We start from the raw sequence: 13,896 nt of genomic DNA, 5'->3' as shown, positions 1-13,896 counted from the left end.
GTCAGTTTGATCTGAAAAGTCTGATCATAGGCGTATTCGAGCGCACTTGAGTCTGATCGTAGACGATTCGAGCGCAATTGGGGCTGATCAGGGACCATTTCCTGTGCCTTAATTTTTTCATTTTTTTGTTTTTTTTTTACTGAGAGTTGTTGGCTCTACCAAGAGGCACAAATACAGCAGCGTTCTGCTCAGGGAAAATCTGATCAGGGTTAAATTCCGTCTGGAAAGTCTGATCAGAGATAATTTTGGTCTGGAATGTCTGATCAGACAAAAACTTGGGTCTGGATCTCAACCTGAGTATACAACCATTATCAGCTGAAAGTTCTGCATTGCATTCTTCCCAAGGAATAGTGTGAACAGAAAATTCGTTTAAGGGGAACAAGAACAACTGCTTCCATATAGAGTATGTCATTACACACAGTTGCTATGTACATTTTGGTGCATTTAGGGATATCATATTCTACTTTTCAAAACGTCTTGTAGGTATCTTTTAATTAACCCAACCCTCATCGATCCTTTTTCCTTTAATATCAGAAACAATAAACACTTTCATTTTCCTCAAAAGGTAAGAAATACTCAAATGCAACCAGCATAAAAACCTAAGCGAAACAACCTCTTGGAATGCTCTCACACTTTTATTCAGATAATAAAACGGAATTCCCTAAAAAATTTGGTGTAAATTTAACTGCCCCTTGAACGTGTCAATAACTTCATAGCAACGGACAATAATATGTTTATTATAACACTTTAGTTGTGCTACCAATTTAAATGTTTTGCTGTGCTGCCAAAATACTAATCGATGAAAAGCACAAAATTATGATATCGCATATGATCTCATAAGTTCTCACAATATTCCCACAATATCATCATATCTGAGCCATAGTAAAACAAGTTCAGCAATTAAAAGTATATTTGAAAATGGGAAAATTTCATTCAAAGATATTTTGTGCAATTTAGCTGAAATCCCATGAAACATAGACAAACGAATGAAACAGTGCAATGTTAGCCATTTTGAGAAATGGGACAGTAAATGAAAATTGGATTTTTCAAATTGAGGTGGTCAATCAGATTTAGGTCTACACAAATACTATAATAAAGATCTATCGTATCAACAATATCTTTTGATTACGGTCATGAAGTTGAGCCAGTGTCGCTGAGGTATTGTCAAGTGCGCTAATCTAAGTTATCTCTAAAATTGGTTTAGTCTCAGTTGATGAAAATGGAAAAAGAAGTTATCAATCTAAAATCTCAATATTCACTGTCTTCTCTTGTCTACAATTTTCAAGTCATTTCTGTCTACAATTTTGGTCACTGTCCTACCCCCACAAGCAACGCAAGGTGACAGCGAGTCAAGTAGAGTGTTTTATAACATAATTTGACTGCTGCATAACTTTGGGATTGTTTTTAACATAATCATGCAATGCAATCGTCATTTTTACGATCTTACAAGCTAACCAACACTGGATCGACAATCATCATGGAAATTTATAACAAATAAAGACGGTTTTTACAAATTGACACAAAATATTATCACAAAATAATTACAAATTGAGACAGTTAGCTTGCATCAGCGTTCAATTAATACCGGAGCAGGAAAACGAGAATTATGTGAAAATAGCATGAATCATTGTTTAACATTGCTGGAAGCTCTTAGACTATTCTATAAAATCATATATATATATATATATATATATATATATATATTTATATATATATATATATATATATATATATATATACATACATACATATATATATATATATATATATATATATATATATATATATATAATATATGTAAGAGTCTACCCAGGTTTAGGTCCAGACCCAAATTGAGCTATGATCAGACTATGCAGACTGAAATGACCTCTGATCACACTTTCCAGACCGAATTTACCTCTGATCAGACCTTCCAGACCAAAATGATCTCTTATCAGACGTTCCAGGCCAAAATGTCCTCTGATCAGACCGAAGCCAGACCACTGTCCAGACTATAGTGCGCTTATGATCAGACCCAAATTCAGACCATTGTTCAGACTATAAACAGACTATGATCAGACCATCTTCAGACCATGGTCCAGACTCAATTTCAGACCATTGCCCAGACCTTAATCAGACTATGATCAGACTCAAGTGCGCTCAAAATAGTCTTATCAGAGAAAGATTTTAATTATGAACAAATCTCTTAATTTTGCTATAATATATTCTTTTCATAAAAACTGGTGTTTGCAGTATTAAAATCATCTAAGGAAAAGCCAATTCTAAAAATATTGCTAATGAAAACGAAACCTAACTGTTGAGAAAAAAATTTTATTTACAATACCCCTTAGTTCATATTTCTGACTCAATGGATGAACTAAGACAGCTTTCCATAAGAAACGTCGTGGTCTTCAGGTAAGCAAAATTTCCTCTTGAGGGGACCGGCATTTGATATCAGCTGGACTCCTTGTTTCTGATCAGAATCATCGGACTTTAGATGAGTCTCTGATTGGAACGCTGCTTTATTGTTGCCTCTTGGGTCTGATCATAGCTCAATTTGGGTCTGGATGAAAACCTGGGTAATATCCCTCGATATCGTCAGGAACCGAAGTCACCTCTGATCAGGCCAATTGGAGACCAGTTTTCAAGAGTTTTTGATCGTTCTCAACTACAGAGACAATTTTTTTATAAAGAAATTTTCTTATCTTAAGAGGTTGTTCTATATTAAGGGTCTCTGGGCTAATCTTTATTATGACAAAAGAGAAGTGGTCTATTTGGAACATGTGGAAGTTGCTGCTTCGGGTCTGAGCGAGTTCCAGTTGAACCAGATGAAAGAAACCTTTGATGAACACTTTTCACGATCCATGTTTGCATTTATGGTGGATGGACCAACACACCTGGACAGGTATGGTGTGATACAATACAGCTACAACCCAGACAAGTACTTCATCATGCCACAGAGCCAAACTGTGACTGTCTGTCAGGCTAACTTGCCAACTCGTAAGTTTTCTTGATTGTAATTGGTTGTAATTTTTGCAAATAGTATTACAATTGTTGGCACATTCGAATTTGTTGTCAAAGTTTTGAGTTTGAACAATTTCAAACCAAATGAGGAATTTAAAAAATTATAACTTAAAAACTTTTTGTTGAATATATTTCTTCGAATATATTTTAAAAAAATACTTGACAGTTCTGATTTGTCATTGCTGAAATTGTGAAAGGCCTACAGACTGCAAAGCAGAAAAAACGCAAGAAAAAGCAAGAACTGGCAACTTTGCAGACTTTCTGCAATTAATTGTAATGTTAACAAACTATTTTATGTAAATTTGTCAAAACCTCTTATTTTCAAAACAAAATTGTCACTTAAGAGTCGGAAAAGATTGCATTAGAAAACTTGTTTTGATTGGAAACTTATTTGTGCTATCATTTAACCATTACATTAGTGACTTTTAGTACTCCAAATAAAGCGTACCAAGAAATGTATTTAAATTTGATTCGAAAGCATTGCTGTGCGATATGATTGGAAAAAGTGATCGAAGTTTGTTTCAAACTTTAGAACCTTCGAACGAACATCATTTCAACCGCAAAAGAGCACAATAACACAATAAGTAATAAGCATCTGATAATATTTCCATAAACTAATTTGGGGTATCAATTTTCAGTACCTTCACTTCAAGTAATTCTTCGAAAAAAGTTCCAGTCTGTAATTTTGAACGCGAGTGCTCCCTTCGTGCGCCGTTTATCTTCTGTACATACATCTGGATATACCTGATTTTGATCTCGCATTTGAACCCATGTGCACCTCTTTCGATATATATCTGTTGATATAGATAATTAGTCTCTTATCTGTCTGTGAAATATGCATTAAATTAATCATCCAGACTGATGAGACGAAAAACTTTTTTCCTTAATTTAAAAACAGTTTCCTTAATTTTAATAAGTCATGCCAATTTTTAGTTGCAACCCAATACCACCCAGTGAATGTGTTTGATGGGGAAGAAGATACGGGTGCTATGCTGCTCGCAAACTTCAACAAGTATCTCGCCCCTAATTCAGCCCAACATTTCGCCATATACGACTTTATTAAAGAAATGCACTGCTTCCATTCGGAAAACGTTAGTTTGTTTGTTATTTATGTCTAGGTGGCAGGGGGGGGGGGGGTTGGAACACTAAAAATCTCAGAGAACTGCCCTATAGACATGGAAAAATATATTAATTGCAAAAATTCCTAATCCAATTTGAAGACAATAATTTGTTGTAGTTGGAATTATTTGCAACTTTTTTTCAAGCAAATCTTTAGAAAAGTCTTGTTTTTTAAAATGCTTTCCAAATTTAACGGTAAAACTTTCTCAAAGTCATATATTATGTATAGAAAAACAACGCACACAGAAATCAATTGCTTACAATGTACATAGTTATTAGAAACTTTCAAGGACCTCTTGCAATTTTTCAATCAATGTCTAGGTCATATGTTGCATTCAAAAAGAATTAGGATGCATGCTTAACAACAGTACTGCCTACAAAATAGAGAAGGTGTGGATATGCTCTATTTTGCGCTTCAATAGAAATTCTCTGAAATTTGGTTACAAAAGATCAATAAAAAATCTCAGTTCGAGGTCCAAGTATAAATTTAGTATGATAAAAAGTATGATAAAAATTGGGGCGCAAAACGGGGACACTGTGAGCAAATTAGACATAGTTTAGCGAAATGTTCAAACTCAGCCAAATTCAGTCTTAATGTTGTCTAATCAATGGGTGTTTCGGTCTCGCACGGCCTGATTACAGGTGGGTCCGGCGCCTATTAAACCCAGTTTGACCACCGTAAACTTTGAAAACTTACTAAGACTTATACGGTGCCGTAGAAAATTTACAAAACTTTGTACGGCGCTGTATAAGGCTGTAATAAGTTTTCTAGGGCACTGCAGCCAAATGATGCAACAACCAATTTTTATAGTCTGCCCGCCTAAAAACGATTTTATATATAAAGATCTTGTCATACAAGTCATTTTTCATTATTTTTGGCACTGGGTACAACTTTTCACACATCTGAAAAATTACCAAACCTAGTACGGCGCCGTATACGGCCTTATCAAGCTTTGTAAGTTTTCTAAATTATTGTTTATAAATTTTAAATTGTTTTGCAAGTAAAATATAGTAATAATAAGAGGACATAATAAGAGGCGACATTGCACAGCTCAAAATTCTGATCAAAGTTTTTCCAAGCACTTTGATTAGAAAAAGTTCTTGATTCTGGCGATGGGTCTGGAACTTGTATCAGTAGAGGTCAATCTGATCTCGGATCAGACTGATCGGAGTTCATCCAAGGTCTGAAAATGTTTGTGCAGAGGTCATTTTGGTCTGTGACTTTAATTGTTCCGACCCTCTTGAGGGGGGAGGAACTATATACTCAAATGGGTTTTTTTTGTTCCGTGAATTTTCGCCGCTCGATATATTCATCGTAAAGAGTTGAGACTGGTATCAATAGAAAGTTCGTCCAGCGTAGAATATGGAATTAAAAAGATTTTTTTAATTTTCGTTTTCTACAGGGAGTTATCGAGGTTTAAACTTCTGAGAAAAGAAGAGTGAATTCACGATGTTTTTTTTCACATTTTCCGGAATTTTTGCCTAAATTTTCGTCAATTTTGCTAAAATTTGTTATAATTTTTCAGAATAGTGTCGCTGATTTTATTTTTGAAGACGAACAAGCATTGTTGATTGTTTTGATTTAATTTTTTTGGTCAGAAAATCTGGATAAACATTACAACATATAGCCTTTTTCATCAAAAACAGCACGAAATAAGCTACTTTAGTCCACTTTGATTAAATTTGCCGACAGTACACCCCCAAACAACACTCATACAATCTTTGTAGACTCAGAGGGGGGGCTATTTCTATTTCAGAGTACGCTGAGAGTGCACTGTAGTTAAAATTTTGCAGTTTTTGGCTAACTTTACTCGTTGATTATCAAAAATGCAGAATTTATTTTGAGTTTTCAACTAACAAATTATCTATATCTACAACATTCGAAAAATCAATTGTTACTAACGGACAATAAGTATTAGCAGGGCTAGTTTTGGGCCATTCTTGGACTGTTACAATCCAAAAAAAATTGGGTTGTAATCAGTCGGTCTTTTTTTATCAAATCAAAGCTCAGAAGTGATAGGTCCAACCAATTCGCTTGCTAAGCAGCTCCAAGCTAATGCATTTAGTTTTTTAATTGAAAGTTCATGGTCGTTTCTTTTTTTAAAAATAATTGACTTTTCAATAAAAAATGGCTTAATTAACTTTTCCTTTATTTTTTTCTTAATTTGTTCAACTTCCAGCTTAGTGTCAGCAAAGAAAGACTGCTTCTTCTTTCTACTGATTTAAAATTTAATCTCGGTTGCAGTTTTAAGCCTGAAGTTATTGTTTTCTGGCTTTGATACTACAAGATTTCAGATTTTTGTTTGTTTTGATATTTGCCAGTTTTTCACGTTATCTAATTTTGTCACATTATCACATTAGTGACAGTTCTCATGTCACCTTATTAGCATTCAGAATAAGGCACAATTGAACATATTAAAATCCTGAAAGATATACATCATAGTTTTAAGGGCCTTGACGCCTCTTTCTTGAAGAAATCAATGGCTTTCAGGACTTTGAAAACAATCGTTTTCCAAAATTAAAAAAAAAACTTTTTAACTTCGCAATTTTGTTCTTTTTATGTTTCTTTTTGTTACCTAATCTCGTTAGTTAATTACAGGTCAAATTTGACATTATGGGTGTCAAGTCAATAAAAGGGATTGGTGTCCCAAAATCGTTTTTTAAAGAATTTGTTATGACCTTACTGGCTTCGACACCGGTTTTTCACAAAAAAAGTAAAATTAATTTGATTTTTGTCATATCTGACGTTCTTTTTGTAGATGCAAGAAATATTCTGGATAATTACAGGTCTCGAGGGTTTCCTTTTCATGAATAAACGACCCTATTTAAATAGCTCTTTTTGTAATTATCATGACATTGAATGTAATTTTGTTTCGAAAAAAAAAATAAAAGTATTACATACTTTAGCACTTTGCTTTTTTGTCTACTTGTTACCTAGTCTTACTAATGAATGGCCACGTACTACAATATAGCTGTTTGAAGAAGGCGCAATCAAATATATTTTGAGTGCCAAAATTTGGCTTGACGGTTTTGACAGCGTTTTCTGGCAAGTTTCACTTGAAATTTTGTTTGTTCTTTGTTGTTCTTTTTAGCCGCTTTAAAAAACGAATAAGGACAGGTCCTAATGCCCTTCTATAGAAGCAGTGGTAATCGTAAATTTGTGGTAACATTAATTGATTCCTAATGGTATTAATTACTTTGAAGTTAACTGTTTCAAAAAAATAAGTTAATTTTTTTTACTTTACTGTTTTTGTTCTTTTTTGTATAATTGTTACCAAACCTTTTTATGGACTGGTCGCATATGTTTTCTGGTGATTAATAAGTTTTCTTTGTTAAGTTTTAGGTTTATCTGACGGTATGTTGACTTTGTTATTAAATTTAGTTTTTAAGAGGCACATAAATTTTTTGATGTAATTAATGTTTGTTGTTGTTGTTGTTTGATTTTGCTGTTCGTCTTGACTCGCTTTCTTAATATTGACATATTACAGCAATCTAATGCATCAATTTTTACTCCACTGAGTTATTTGCTTTGGAGGCTATCTTATCGTTCATACAGAATTTTTTGAAAAAGACTTGGGCTTTTTTGGGATTCGCAAAAAATAGTTTTTGTGTTTTTCTATCTGTTCCTCATTTGTTAGACAATTATGCCAAAATTGTGGATGGGCGGGGTCGGAACCTTATGTGCCATCGCACATTACCGAGCCGCCTTGTCTTGAAATTTACAGTCAGACATGCCTCGAATTGGGCAACTAGAGACAAATGGTGATCGCCTGAGCTTTGTTGCAACCTTTTATATTATTGAACTCACGTAATGTATCCGTCAGCCTAGTCTGTATGTATGTGTTATCTATTGATAATTAGCCTATTTTACTGGATTGCATGATAACAAACTTGGAAGATTCGTTAGCTAGAAAACAAAGCATGGAAAATATAGTTGAAACGACATAATGCTACGAGAAAATAGCTCAGTCCCGAAGCGGAATAATTATAAAATTTTGGTTTAGAGCTCGAATGTTAGTAGAAAACTTCTTGAACTTATTCTCACAATACAAAGTTTTATTGGCAAGAATATGCAACAAAAAGTGAAGCGTTGATAGTTGACAAAAAGATCAAAGCTCGCTACCCACACTAGGAAGCACTTTGTCGTGGAATACTGGGGAACCAACTCCTAAAAGAATAAAGAATAGGTTTTGGATATGATTTACCGAAGTAAGAAAAGTAAAAATATATTTCAGAATAGCAGATGAAACGAAAATCATTAAGACCTCAGACGTTTTTTTTTGGCTGAAACTAGATGGCGTTGAACTGCTGCAACACAAAGCAACATATCAGCAGATGAAATAGAAAATACAGGACAAATCTCCAATTATAATCCTTAAAATTAAATGAACTAAGGACCTGAGTGACAAACAATTTTTCTTGCAACATCAAACTATGGCATTCAACAAAGCACATAATCTTGTGAGAGAAAAGAAAGCTTACGGGCATTTGATATTTTTGAAAAGAAAATCAATTGAACCAGCACATTATAAAAATATTGACAATCTGCATCATTTAAATGAAAACACATTACAGCAAACTTAGAAAAATCGAAAACAGGCAATTCAAAAAAGGGGCAAAGTTTACATTTAGGCAAAAGTCAGATTTTTTTGGCGAATCTGTTTTGGAAACGCTCAAAACTACATACCTAAAAACATAATCAAAACAAAACATGAGACTTAGGAAGTCATAAAACAAACCATAGTGGTACCGTTAATTTAAAACAGGACAAAAAAACAAAATGAAAGCGTGGTTTAAAAATTGACTAAATTGGTTAATAAATCCACAAAATTGACAGCAATTACAAACTGACGGCCACAGAAAGACTAAATTATGGCAACAAAAGGTCAAAAAGAAAAGTTTTGAGTTTACAAGAAAATACCGCAAGAGAGCATCAAAAAAAATCAAAAATCCTAAAAATCATCGTTATGAGCTCGAGTCATTAATTGAATACCCTTTTTCCTTAATAGATACAACTTACTTTACTGATTATTGATATTATTTTGGAGAATAACAAAACGCATGTAAAAAGGGGCAAAATTTTTGTAAACAATGTATGTCAAACTTATGGAAAACTTAAGAAAAGTTTTAGAAAAGTTCAGTTAATTCGCCTATATAAAATTCTCAAATTCTCTACAGATTGTTCAGGATTTGTGGCATGACAAAAATGGGAAAATTAGCAAAATGTACACCTAAACCTCGAAATTGAAAAAAATTATTAATAATAAAATTATTAATCATTGTAAGGAAAAATAAAAAAGTAATCAACCTAAAACTTTAATTAAATACTTTCATGCCCCATTTTGAAAAAATGCGAACTGTTGTTATTAAGAAAATTGACGGAACAACAAAAAATAATAAAACTGGGCTAGACTACAAAATACTGATAATTGTGATCACAAAGTAGTTGAAACTACAGATATCGATCAAAAATTTATGTAATTTTTGTTAAAATTTTTAAGAAGTTTTTTCTACAAATAAGGGATGAGGCTAAGAAAGACAACAGCAAAAACCTTAAAAACGGCTAAACCAAGAAATCAGTGATATTTCATTGAAACAAACAGTTTATATAACATAAAAACCGCATACTAGTTTTTGATAAAAACCAAAATATTACCCCTCTGCTAAATTTGATCATATCTGACCTCTTGAAAACCTTAATTGAAACATCAAGAGATAAGATAAACAACGAGAAAAGAGTCAAATTGCTGGAAATTTGAAAAATAAAATGCCTTCAAAAACCGGCAGATCGTTCAATTATCAATTGCTCTACCTACTTTAAAGTTTAATCTGAGAATAAATCCAACTTTAAATCTACTTGATCAATTGCTCCCTTAACGGCTCCACCGTGCGTAACTGTCTAATTTGACCTCTCATTGACTTGAAAAAAATCAGAAGAAGCGAAAAAATGTCAAGTAAAACATCACGTAAGAATGACACAAAATTTTCAATGACCCATAACAAAGCTTATAGGGGAGCCAGAAAAGCAACAACTGTGCAGAAAGATAATGCTAAGACCAAAAATGGGATTTCAAAGCGGAAAACAGAAAGTGTTCAAATCACAGGAAACTAATGAGCTTCCCATTGCTTGCAGAAATCAAATTCCTAATCAAAAAGGCAAAATGGTCAAAAAGAATGTAAAAAAATCGAACAAAAATTAGATTGAAAAATAGGTTGCTACAGAAAACAGTACTTGATAACGAGAAGACCCCTTTAACTTTCAATAAATATGTAAATAAAAAACAATTTCTTTTTTTTTCAACATACTGTTGGTAATTTAAGCAGGAGAGCCTCCTTGAAAAACTGCAATGTTTGCACAAAATCCATTTTATACGGATCGCATCTCTGGTGAACCAATTTAATGAACAACCAATTCCATATTTTTTTATTCAAAACTTTAACATTCAATGGTTCTAAATCCAACATCAGGTTCAAAGAGATATAAAATAAAGAACAAATTTTTTACGCATCGGCATATTACAAGATATTAATTAAAATAGTTTTAGTCAAATCCCAAATTGGCACTTTAAATGCAATCCGATATAGCATGATTGACTCCTATGGATCGTTCTCAGGTGCCTATGTGGGGAGGATAAATGATCTCAGAATTCATTCTTATTCTGGGAACAGGAATAATGATATATGGGTTGTCAATATGCAGTAACCAAAAAAGCAGCAGTTTGAGATAGTATGAAGCCCGGTTAACCATAAATGGAATTTTTTATGTCTAGAGAACCAATAACATCGTTCTACAGAAAGACCTTAGCAAGTTGTTTTTGCTTGTCTACACTTCAGTTTTTGTTACATTTGTTAAGAATGTGGAGTTCATAGTTAATAAACAGTTGAATAGGTTCTTAAATTAACGCTGAAGGAGTTTTCAATGATATTAGGGAAAAGACTATTAAGGTGTTTATTTGCCCAACTTCTTCCATCAGATTTTATCAAACCCTTTTAATTGATAAACTCTTGTGATTTTTAATTAAGCACTTGTTTCTCGGTAGTTTTCTTAGTAAGTTTCTTAACTGATCGATGTGTAGATTTAGCATGTTGTAGGTTCCAATCATTTTGCGTAAGTTTGAGCTCGAAACAAATTTTTCCTCAGAAAATGATCTTTTTGAAGTATCTGTTATTTTTGTCATCAATAAGTTATGAGACGCTTTTGTTAGTCGCACTGCACTGTAAACTAGGGGGCCATATTGAATTTCTGACTGCAATAAGGTTTTAGATTTGTTGATGATCTGCCTTATTTTGAGAAACTTTCTCACAGAACATAGCAGTGAACTGGTTTTTGCTCCTTGTGATTAAGCTGTGATCCACAAGGACACCTGTTATTTGAAACTGTTTATACTGTTCAATGTTTTCGACTTCATTGAGAAGTTACTGATTTGCGTGCCCCTCTTCCTTTTCTATGGCCAAAGTCTGCGTTTCTTTTACGTTCAATATTAGCTTATTTTGCAATAGCCAAATTGTAATACTATTTAAATCTAGTTGGTGGTTAATAGTTATTGTTTTTTATATATGCTTGCATTTTATAGCTGTATCATCGGCCTTGAGATATACATTTGTTTCTTCAAGGTTAAGCGAGATGTAAAATTTCTACAGAGGAATAGCAGCGGAACAAGAATGTAATTTTGACGTACGTCAAAGTTGTCTTCCTTGGTTTGGAATTTTTTACGTTTACTTTTTCAAAGTGAATTTTGTTGTTTATGAACGACTTGATTATACAATTAATACGTTCCCTTCAAGCCCTGCTCCGCGCATTTCTCTAAAAAGATGCATTGGTCAACTATGTCCAATGCTTCCATTAGATAAATGATTTTTTTTGACGTATAGAAAACATTTTTTAGTCATTCTGATATCCTCTAACGAAGTAGCATTGGCGCTTGCAATGCTCCGACCTAATCGGAATCCAAATTGGGCATTATTTAAGTTAATGTTCTCTAATAACTTTTTACACTATCAAAAATTAAGGTTTTACAATAAATGGTAGAAAGGATGTAGGTATGTATTTTTCAGAATAGTTTGTTTCGTCAATTGGCTTTATAATTTTTCAAGGGCTTCAAAAAATGCCCTCATTGTTGTTGAGTTTAGAGATTGGAGCTGATGAAAGAGTTTTTGATACGGATTTAAAAAAGACACAATTAAAGTTATAGAAATCTGTGCTACATATTTTCTCTGGGATTGCAATTGTCCCATTGACATTATTCTATTCAGTTTTTGTGGAAAAATTGACTATTTAAAGCTTTTTGAGTTTGTTTTGTTGATTATACAACTTTAATATAGAAATTAAGTTTTTTTTGTTCTTCTCAAGGAAATTTTTTTCTGCTGTTTCATCATTTGAGCTTTTGTTTACAGCATCTTTTTACAAAATTTAAGATATTACAATTCTCGTTTCCGGCTTCATTGGAATTTTTTTTTCTCATAACATTTTTGAATATTTTTTTGTTTACTCTTCTAACAAATTTCGCTTAATTTTCATACGCTTTCCTTTCTGCTTGGGATTTTGTTGTTAATTACCTCTCCAAAAAGCTTCCGTTTTTGCCCTCTTTTTTTCAATCTCTGTGTCAATAATTTCACTTTTTTGTTCCTTGTTTGATGTTTTTGTGGGAGAAAACTGTTTGAAAGCTCAATTAATGTTTCTAGCAGGATCTCGGATAATTTGTGATCTTTATGTATATCAAAACTGCAACTGAAGGAGTCAACTCTGTTTAAGAGAGCTATTCATTTCCCTTAAAATTTGCTAATAATTTAAGTTTATCAAATTCCTTTAAAAAACTGGGATGTTTTTAGCCGTTTTCCTAACGACATCATTAAAGAGCCTGACCAAATAATGATCCCTTTTTTGGTTTGTTTGACAAAACTGGTTGACCAGAATTTTGGACCTTTGATCATATAAGAATATGAAAATTCTACAGCTTCAGATTGAATTGTGAACAAAACTAAACAAACTGATGGAAAGTATGAAAGTTATTGGGGAGAAAAAATTTAGCAGTGACTACTTCCTAAGTTTAGTCTAAGTTTAGACGCATAAAGTTGACCTTGAATTATTGGCTGTATTTGCAGCTGAACTAAACTTGTCAAGAAAGGGGTAAAAAGCAACTATTAATGATGCAGTTTCTCAAATGCCAGTCAACGTCTCCGAAAGTGCAGATAAACCTCTAAACTTGTCATCAATACGTAAAAAAAATCATTAGAAAAAATCGGACAATACTCTGACACAACTAAGCATAGTACTTTGATCAACATTGGTGGGAAAAACTCAGTAACTAAGTAACAGAACATAGATCTTCGATTGATAAAGCTCGTGTATCTAAATCAGAGATAGATTCGTAAGGCTATCATATCCACAAACATTGAATTAGATCATTGACTTAAAAACGATAGCCACTTTTAGCCGTGATATCTTTCCTAGGCTCCGCTCAACACTTGGGAAAGTTCAGTGAACCTTTAATCATTGACTTAAAACCCCTAGCAAACTATTACAAAAAAGCTAACACAGAATGAGCGTGAGTTGACATCAATCAGGATCGAAGAGTTTGGAAAGCTAAAAAATGAGCAACGAAACGTTGAGAACTTCGGCAGATTACAATACAAACAACGAAGCCGTTTTGTTCCGTTTTGCTGAAATTTGATTCCAAATAAGTTGTTTTTTGATCGCGTCTGCCAAAGTGCAATATTTAAAAATTGAGATGACGTTCCTCATTTTTAATCTAATTGGTGAAAGAGATAATGCAG

General features: G+C 33.1%; 1 protein-coding gene across 1 annotated transcript in view; it reads left to right on the top strand.

The window, feature by feature from the left end:
* LOC142342139 (uncharacterized) overlaps positions 1 to 13,896 on the top strand; it is a 95,859-nt gene that overhangs the window by 57,125 nt on the left and 24,838 nt on the right. Inside the window, exons 8-9 of the mRNA XM_075393339.1 lie at positions 2,709 to 2,979; positions 3,937 to 4,094. Coding sequence (XP_075249454.1) covers positions 2,709 to 2,979; positions 3,937 to 4,094 — 429 coding nt within the window. The remainder of the gene's footprint in view (positions 1 to 2,708; positions 2,980 to 3,936; positions 4,095 to 13,896) is intronic.

This window comes from Convolutriloba macropyga, chromosome 7 (genome assembly GCF_964194025.1).
Source record: "Convolutriloba macropyga chromosome 7, txConMacr16.3, whole genome shotgun sequence".
In the NCBI taxonomy this organism is placed as follows: domain Eukaryota; kingdom Metazoa; phylum Xenacoelomorpha; order Acoela; family Convolutidae; genus Convolutriloba; species Convolutriloba macropyga.
This window is presented reverse-complemented; position numbering and strand designations above follow the sequence as displayed.